We start from the raw sequence: 9,155 nt of genomic DNA, 5'->3' as shown, positions 1-9,155 counted from the left end.
ATGAATGATAAGAAGTGTCTTAGTCTCACCAAGGATGCATTAATTCGTACAAAATGCAGTCAAAAACGAATTAAAATTTCAAATACCTGTTTTGCTTTAATATATTAAAAAAAAAAATTCTGTAATGGCAATGCTGGATTTTCAAAAGCCATTACACCAGTCTTTAGTGTCATATTATCCTTCAGAAATCTTTCCAATATGCTGATTTGGTACTTATGAAACATTTTTATATTATTATCATTATTATTATTTTATTAGTTTTATTACTAGTTGGAAATGGTTGTGCTGCTTGATGAAGTCCGGAAGTGTTTTTTTTTTTAACTCTTTAAGCTAAAAAGGTCAAGAAAAATAAATCTGTTTACATTATAAATGTCTTTACTGTCACATTGGGTCAATTTAATGAATCCTTGCTGAATAAAATTAATTTATTAAAAAACAAAAACTTACCGACTCCAAACTTCTGAACAGTAGTGTATGTTCATGTGATAGTTGTATGTACAATGACTTGGAATGGAATCTCTTATTATTATTATTATTATAGAATGGCCTAAACTCTTTACTGAAGACCGACGGTTAGGCAGGTGTCTTTCTGCATTTAAAACCTTAATCATACCTCAACAGTCACTTCACCTTTGATCCGTTTTCTTCTTGTCCTTGTTTGTGTTTTTATCATTTGTGAAAGCTACTGAGTGCCAAGTGAAGACGTTTTCTTTGCGACTTGCTTCAGGAGTGTTAACATCAGGCTAAATTTGCCAAAATAGCTTACTTAAGACTCTTATATAACACGTGCTTATAAAGCAGAGCCCCAACTGCCTGATTGAAACATCTTTTATCAAGCTCTGTGGGATAGGTTTTTGTTGGCCTGCAAAGCACAACTAAGCTTTTCTTCGTTTTCAGAGCCTTATTCATTAACAAAAATTGGTCTCTGGGGTTAAAACACTAATACAAATGGTGTGTCTCAAAATAGGCAAGGTAGATGTGTTTGTGTGTGCGTGCACATTCAGGAAGCAACATTCAAACATACAGTAACAGCTAACAGCATGTCTTAAAGGAATAGTTCACCCAAAAAATAAAAAATCGGTAATTTATTCACCTTATCACCCTTATATGTTGTTCCACAGAAGCAAGCTGTACAGTTCAATCATTAAATACATTTTGGGGTGAACTATGCCTTTAACAATTGAATGTCAGAGAAAATTAATGACGCAAATATGGTGCTTATTTTGTACAACTTTTACTAAAACGGTGCAGACTGGAACCAACCAACTGAAAACAACAACGCTTGTCTGACAAGGCACTGCAGCCATGAGATGGAGTTCATAAAACTGTCTTTTTTCTCTCATTTTAAATTAACCACTACAACAGTATTTACAGAAAGAAATGTACCCTAAAGAACTGAGAACTGTGACATGCCCATGTCACACCAAAGAAATAAAATACCAAAGAAATGAGAGAAACATTTTAGATAATCAGTGTGAGGCAGATATTTAACATTGCTCATTAGGCTGTTGAACCACATTCACCCAAACCAAGTGTTTGCACCAGAATAAAAGTCGTTGTTACGGACCCTGTATGAATGTCAAAAGCATTACTAATATTGGTTTAGTATTACATGTACAAGTACATACAAAGAGCCAACAAAAGAGCTGTTTTCTGTTGTTGAATCATGTCGTTCTCAAATTTGATAAAAGAAACAATCCTGACATATGTTAGTTGGGAAGAGTTAGAGGAACAGATGATTTATTCTATTCGCTTAACAACTAGAAGCGCCAGACATTTAGAGTTAAAAGCAAGCTGGAGGGTGAACAGAAACTGCCAACACACTCTGGATGTGGTAAGCTAGTAAAACCTTCAGAGCGCAAGATCAGAAGAGCACTATTCATGGAAACTGGCCTTGAAAATGGTTTCAATTTACAGTGTAAATCAGACAGAACCACTCCATATCTGCCAGCCAGATTTGTCTGGTAAGAAAACGAAATTCACACAGTAGTACCAGTATTTCATTGACTCCCTGCCTCGATCGTATGAGGAAGGCAGCAGGCGTAAGGTCAATGTAGACACACAATAAACATCTGCTAATGTTCTTGCATTTAGCCCGTTTTAACATGTCTTTGATATTAGCTCAATGTACAAAGTGAAACAAGCTTAAAGGCACAATATGTAAGATTTTTTTTTATTAAAATATCCAAAAACCACTAGAACAGTGTTATATATTTTGCTGACTTGTGTACTTACATTATCCCAAATGTTTCCAAGAATGTTTAAATCCAGAGAAATAAGCAATTTTAACTAGTGACACGGATCATGTCCATAGTGTCATTGTGTCGCCTGCCAATGACGTCATAACCCCTTGATTTCCGGTTTTGTTTTGTAGAAAACATGGAAACACCAAAGATGCTTTAATATGTTGTGCGTTTTATTAGACCGGTGACGACCGCACAGAGTAGCATTATAACAGAACTTTCAAACGTATCTAGTATGATAAAACAGCGCTGCTTTTTTTCCCACATACGCACAACCGGAAGGAGCGGAAGCAGTCGACTGTGGCATAATAAAAGCTCCGCTGCTTTCGAGTCGTGTATCACGCTCGTTCAGCGGCCTCGTTTCGCTTCGACGGCTTTCAGCCTCACCCTGCTTCATTCTACTGCGTTAATAAATCATTAGCTCATCCATGAACATGATTTCTGCCCGAGTCCCGTCGGATTGCATCGGCCGAGTCCCGTCGGATTGCATCGGCTGTGGGGATGAAGACGACAACTCCCATGATTCCACACTCAGTCACGCCGTCATCAAACTACGCCTTTGTCTATTTGTTTATTTTGAATACGTACCCTCCAGCGGCGAAAATCACATATTGTGCCTTTAAGTCTTTTATACTATCCATTGCTGATGTTACTCATCGCTAAAAGACATGAACCTTTTTGCATATCTTGCCTCTTTCTTGACCAGGTTTCTCCATTGGCTCGTTTCGTTGAAAGCGGTATGGACGTGTGCGCTTAGAGCCAGGCAGCCTCAAAAACAGTTGAAACCTTCTGACAGATGACCTCGACATATTGAGATATTTACAGATTACAGTGGGGTTAGTGCACGAGTTATTATATTTATATTGAGGGTTCTATTAGGTGAAAAAGTTCCCACACACATAAACTCTCATTCTATACAAAAAGGGGAAAAGGCTCGGTTTGGAAGTGAAAACGATAGTATTTATACAAGATTAATACAATATCTCTGACAGTTTCATACAGTTGTCCTCAAATACTATGCAATGCCCTAGCGATATATTAATAATCTCTCTTTATTTCATTCATCTCAAATGGTTGTTTCTATTATGGAGACATACGAAATGAAAAGCGCTTTGATGGGATTTCCTTCAGATCTTTGCTAGTGAATAAAACCTGCCGCATTCTTTGTAAGACTATCAAATGAGTGTAAATACTGCAATATGTCTTCTAATAGTTATCAGGATACCTCATTTGAGCGCAGGCATATGAACTGGTGTAGAATATTTACCATCCAATCCTGGACACAATGCCGATTCACTAGATTAGGCTACTAGACTTTATGACAGCGTCTCTCAACTTACATCCATTTTACAACCAAAAACAAAAGAGTTGAACTAGATTAGTCATTAAAGGGCTAGAAAAGGTAGGTCAACTCACTGTCAGCCAGGCCTCTGTCAACAAGTTATTGCCCTTCCATTCTTCTGTCAGCTGTGTCAACAGTCTGCCTGCCAAAAAAAGCACGTGCCTCAGAGACCGCGGTTATTCTAACCGTCGAAACCATGGTTTAAAAAAAGGAGCAAGTCATCTGAATAAAGCTCAACTCCAATTTCCATAGTAGGCCCCATCAAAAAAAAAAAAAAAAAGTACTACTTCTAAACAAACCTTGTACAATCCTCGGAAATGTAATAAATAAATATGTTCATCGTGTCAATAAATTAACCCATTAGCAATAATAAGTAAAAGCAAATAAATACGTAACAACTTCAATGATTCAAAAGATAAAGTCACACAAGGTAGTGAGATTAAAAGTCACAGGGGATCTCGCCTTTAGCTGTAACCCCCCATTAAACAGGTCACCAAGAAGGGAGATCGACTGTCTGAGGTGAGTGCTAATGTTTATGCTAATGTGTCTTTTAGTAGATATAATCTTTCCAAAGAGGGCCCCAAAAAAAAAAAAAAAAAAAAAGTACTACTTCTAAACAAACCTTGTACAATCCTCGGAAATGTAATAAATAAATATGTTCATCGTGTCAATAAATTAACCCATTAGCAATAATAAGTAAAAGCAAATAAATACGTAACAACTTCAATGATTCAAAAGATAAAGTCACACAAGGTAGTGAGATTAAAAGTCACAGGGGATCTCGCCTTTAGCTGTAACCCCCCATTAAACAGGTCACCAAGAAGGGAGATCGACTGTCTGAGGTGAGTGCTAATGTTTATGCTAATGTGTCTTTTAGTAGATATAATCTGTTATCTTTAAAGCCTAGTGAATTTAGAGTAGGATAGTGTAGTGTCCACTTAAAGACTGTGATGTTGGAATTACACTGACATAGTTTCCATCTGTTTGTTCTAAACTTTTTGGAGTAAGATTAGCTTAATGTTTCAATCTAAGCGGTTTATAATAGCTGGAGAAAGCTAGCAATCAATTAGAATTGTCATTAATCTCAACTGTACACAAAATCAAGGTTCCTTACTGGCAAAATGGTTGTTAAAAGAACTGTTCACTGCAAGATTCTTTGGAAAACTGAATATGGTTCTTCAATGCCATCACTCTAGCAACCTTTGTTTTTAAAAGATAGTTATTAAGTCAAAATATGTTGCTAATTTTGGATGGTCATCAATGTAGTCAATCAATACTTTTTGCATCCAGATGATGTAGTTCAGGCATGTACCAGCAGGGGCGCTGTAGTGGGACAGCATGCCTCAAAGTCTCTAGTCGACTAGTACATTTCTGTACACTTTCCTGAAGAAAAACGTACCAAATTGCATGCACTACTACCATATCTGTCCACAGATGATTAGAATATTCAGAGGTAAACACATTTCACTAGTTGGGACTTAGGGGTTGCTTTTAAATAAATTATTCGCCAATCTAAGACTCCAAAATTGTTCACCACGCCATATTTTCTGCCACTTTGCATGTGTTAAGTTTGAGACTGGGTGAAGTAGGTGAACATTAAGGTCATCAACACCACAGCAAACCCATCTGAGATGATCTGCGCAGCACTTTAATCTCCTGAGAGGACAAATGCAGGGTTCGGTATGGGGTATGGAGTGGGTTGGAAAACAAAAAATGGCTGGTTTCTGCAAATTCCCCTGCGGACCTGTATTCTACATACCCCATGATAAAATGAGGTAGGCACCACAGATGAGCACAATTGTGAGGGTGAAGAACCCGGCACCTCTGAAAATAAAAAGAGGCCGTGCTCATCTAAAATCAGACATGTGGGTATTGCTTAATGGGAAAGCAAAACTGCTAGATGAAGAGAGACTACTTTAATAAGCTTGTGTGGGATGCTTGTGATCACTTTAATTACACTGGTCTGCCTCTGCATTTGATGCAAATCACTGTAAACCATATTCATCAGATGTATTTAAAAGCACTCGGGCTGAAAGAGAAACTATGGTAGAACTGCCAAGTTGTCCGCTGCTGTAATGGTTTGGCCTGGTGACAAGTAAGCAATGACGTGCAGTTTCAGTCTATGAAAGGATGTCACGTGGCCCAGCTGCATTATGGGATCACTCAGAGATCTCATCTTCATTTGAATCAGGATTAATATGGAAACCTGCACAAAAGCCACTAATATCAATTGACATCAAAATGGAATTCAAATAAAACAGGCAGATGAAAAAGCCAAGCTATCTTTTGTACAAACCACAGTCCCTTTGAACTATATTAAAATGTATGAGCAGTCCCCAACTCAAAATATCTGGAAATGTCTTCAAAAGAGCAATCTGCTGGGAAAAATAACCTCCTGACTTCTGATTATGCTGGTTCCTTTCAAAGGACAGTACCTCTTAATACTGTACCTTCACCGTACCTGAATTTCCATCTTATTCAAAGTGTCCAAAACTGCGAACTCATACCATAAGTTTCACAGTAATCCTTCTCATCAAAAATAATACTTAAAAAAATAATATACAAAAAAAAAAAAAGACAAAAACAGAACTGCATGACAAAAAGCAAATAGCGTTGATGTGAAAATCTACGTAGTTGTTCATCTCTAAAGTTCTCGATTTTTCCCTTGATAAGACACAGAGATGGAGCGGCAGCACCACTGAGGGGAGCGAGAAACCCGGATGGCGCTGGACAAAAGCGAAGAGACCCTGTCGCAGTGGCTCCTTAACCCCGTTCTTTCCCTTAAATGTTTCGGTTCCTCTCTACCTTTCCCTGGATATGAGAGACAGCTCAAGCAGGCAGCGCACACCTTTGTCACTTCAAGATAAACAGTTTTGGATGAGACATGGAAGCTAGTCTCACAGTTCAGTGGAGGAACATGTTTTATGTATGTGTGGGGGCTGATTCCTATGTGTCATGTTATTTAATGAAAGATCTAGCCTCTGACCCACTGCGCTTTGTACATTTTCCCTCTCGCTCGTCAGTCCAGGCCCGTTCCGACCTTTTCTTTCCGATTTCCTTTTTTGTCTTCCATGGCAATGATCCCTTTTCACCCCTCCAGAAAAAAACTTCCACTCAATTTCTCTCGTTGATTCTTCCTGTGGGTCCAGGATGAAGTTGGGTTTATCATCAGTCTGTAGGAGGAGGTTTTGGTGATGTGGTGGGTGCTGGTGCCCATGAAACTCTTTGCTCTACTCGATGACCATGCAGCGTGGCAGATGCTGGGAGTAGTATTTGAAGAGTTCGGCTGTGGCGCCCGGGCAGTTGGTCAGTTCCAGCTCCTCTAGGTCCTGCAGTTGGATGAGGCCTGATAGGCCAGTAGTGGTCAGCAGAGGGCACCCTGAGACAGAGTAAATGAGAGCTGGTCAAATACAAACGATAGCAGCCACCTCCACTCAACAGCTCACTTCCTGTTTATAATGCTGTGTGACAACAATGAGAGGAAGTGTTTTCAACCACAGAAATGTAAAGTTTGTAGTTTAAAAGTGAAGCTCATTATGTTATATGACATTGACTATAATTATTTAAAAGGAACATGCTTGGTCTGGATGAAGGGGTACTTGAGCCCTTTGTATGAAGCCATGTGGGGGGAAAAAACACTAGAATAGAAAATCCTTATGCACAGCTACTGTTAGAACAGGCAGATATTTCTAATCTGCAAATGTAATTTTGAATTAGACTTTATCACACCGTGTTTATGTGTTCATTAACTAAAAGGAAAGTTTATCTATCTGTTCCAAAGCAATATATTTTACTCTGACAGCATTATCTGTTTTTGAGGGATTAACTGAGCTTTCTTCCATAACATGTTTAAATAGGAAAAATATAGAAACTCTTTGGTCATTTTTGAGCGAGATGCTAACGGTCTAATCAGATTCAATGATCTATGCTAAGCTACAGCTAAAATTGCTACCATCAGACCCGGAGATCGGCTGAATGAATTCGAAAACGGTAAAACTCAACTGTTTAACTCTAGGGGAGCTGGAAAATGAGCCTATTTTCAAAAATAGTGGAGTGTTCCTTTAAGCTCAAGTATTCATAGAAACAATCTACTTCCAAACATACAGTGTCATTCCATTACAGAACGTTATCAGGGCTTTATCATTGCATTCTGCAGTATCAGCACTTCCAGAGTGTTTTTACCTGCTAGAGAGAGAAGACGAAGACTCCTCATGCCATATAGATGCTGTAACCCAAAGTCTTGCACCTTAAAGTACAGGGAAATGTTTCGGTGATGCGACATGCCAGAAATGATCTAATATATACATTTTAACCTAATTGTGATTAATAAAAAAGTTAATGGATAACGTATATGTAAACTACCCATAACTTTATTTTCATAATAACACTTACCTGACAGCACCAGCGCAGGTAGAGACTTCTCAGAGTTGACATGGTCGATAAGTAACCCAGGCCTGTATCTGTGATCCGCACACATCTGAATACAGCCATATAAAATGAGAGTCATAAGCACACAATATGAATATAGTAATCATTCTTTCCATGTACCAAATTTACTCCCAATGAGGCTCTGTAAGAGGAAATATCAGCAAGATTTACTTTACACTCCATACTGCAAACTCAGCACACTCACCGGTCCAGAACCAGCTCCTCCAGCTTGTGTAGGTCACAGGCGATATACTCAAGGGCCATGTCAGTAATACGGGGGCACCAGGACAGATCCAGACTCCGGAGCTTCCTCAGATTCTCTGCAACCAATTCCACACCATCGTCGGTGATCTTCGAGCAGCCTGACAGGCTGAGGGAGGTGAGGTTTGGCAGGCTGTGCACCATGTTAACTACGCCATGGTTGGTGATCTCCCAGCAGGAGTTCAGACGCAGCGTGTGGGTGGTGTAGCCTTGCTTGGCGGTGAAGTAGGCCATGGCCGTGTCGGTCACGTGATAGGCCTGCAGGCTGAGCTCCGATAGGTTGGGAAGGAGCTGAGAAATGGCGGCAATGGCGTCGTCTGCCACGTTGATGCAGTCACTGACGCTGAGAGAGGTAAGCCGCGCATTCAGGCTGGACCACAGGCCGGCTTCTGTGAAATCATTGCAGCCGGAGAGTTCAAGGTGCATCAGACCCTGCATCTGTTCCAGCATCACCTGAAGAGTTCAGGAGAAGCAATGCCATGTCAAGCATACACACAAAATGTGCTACTAGTGCAGTGCAAGTTGTCCAAAGCTTAAAGGGGTCATATGATGCGATTTCAAGTTTTCCTTTCTCTTTGGAGTGTTACAAGCTGTTCGTGAATAGATAAGATCCCTAAAGTTGCAAAGACTAAAGTCTCAAACCCAAAGAGATATTCTTTATAAAAGTTAAGACTGGTCCACGCCCTCCTAAAATGCCTCGTTCAAACACGCCCCCACATGTCTACGTCACTGTGTGGGAAGATTTGCATAACGCCGCTAGGGTTGGGTATCGTTTGGGTTTTTTACGATACCGGTGTCAAATCGATACTTTTAAAACGGCACCAGGTTTCGGTACCCAACCCTAAACGCCGCCCAAATGTTCACGCAAAGAAAGAAGGCAT

The 9,155-nt window shown here is 39.7% G+C and overlaps 1 protein-coding gene across 1 annotated transcript in view; it reads right to left on the bottom strand.

Moving 5' to 3' along the window:
* Positions 1-5,198: 5,198 nt before the first annotated feature.
* Positions 5,199-9,155, bottom strand: part of LOC107690242 (F-box/LRR-repeat protein 16-like) — a 17,731-nt gene continuing 13,774 nt past the window's right edge. The window contains exons 3-6 of the mRNA XM_016488497.1: positions 8,219-8,727; positions 7,978-8,062; positions 7,768-7,831; positions 5,199-6,964 (exon numbers count right to left, since the gene is read on the bottom strand). Of these exons, the coding sequence (XP_016343983.1) occupies positions 6,816-6,964; positions 7,768-7,831; positions 7,978-8,062; positions 8,219-8,727 (807 nt within the window). The 3' untranslated portion in view covers positions 5,199-6,815. The remainder of the gene's footprint in view (positions 6,965-7,767; positions 7,832-7,977; positions 8,063-8,218; positions 8,728-9,155) is intronic.

Source organism: Sinocyclocheilus anshuiensis, unplaced genomic scaffold (genome assembly GCF_001515605.1).
Source record: "Sinocyclocheilus anshuiensis isolate Anshui unplaced genomic scaffold, SAMN03320099.WGS_v1.1 scaffold461, whole genome shotgun sequence".
In the NCBI taxonomy this organism is placed as follows: domain Eukaryota; kingdom Metazoa; phylum Chordata; class Actinopteri; order Cypriniformes; family Cyprinidae; genus Sinocyclocheilus; species Sinocyclocheilus anshuiensis.
Note: the sequence above shows the minus strand (reverse complement) of the source record. Positions and strands in the feature narration are given on the sequence as shown.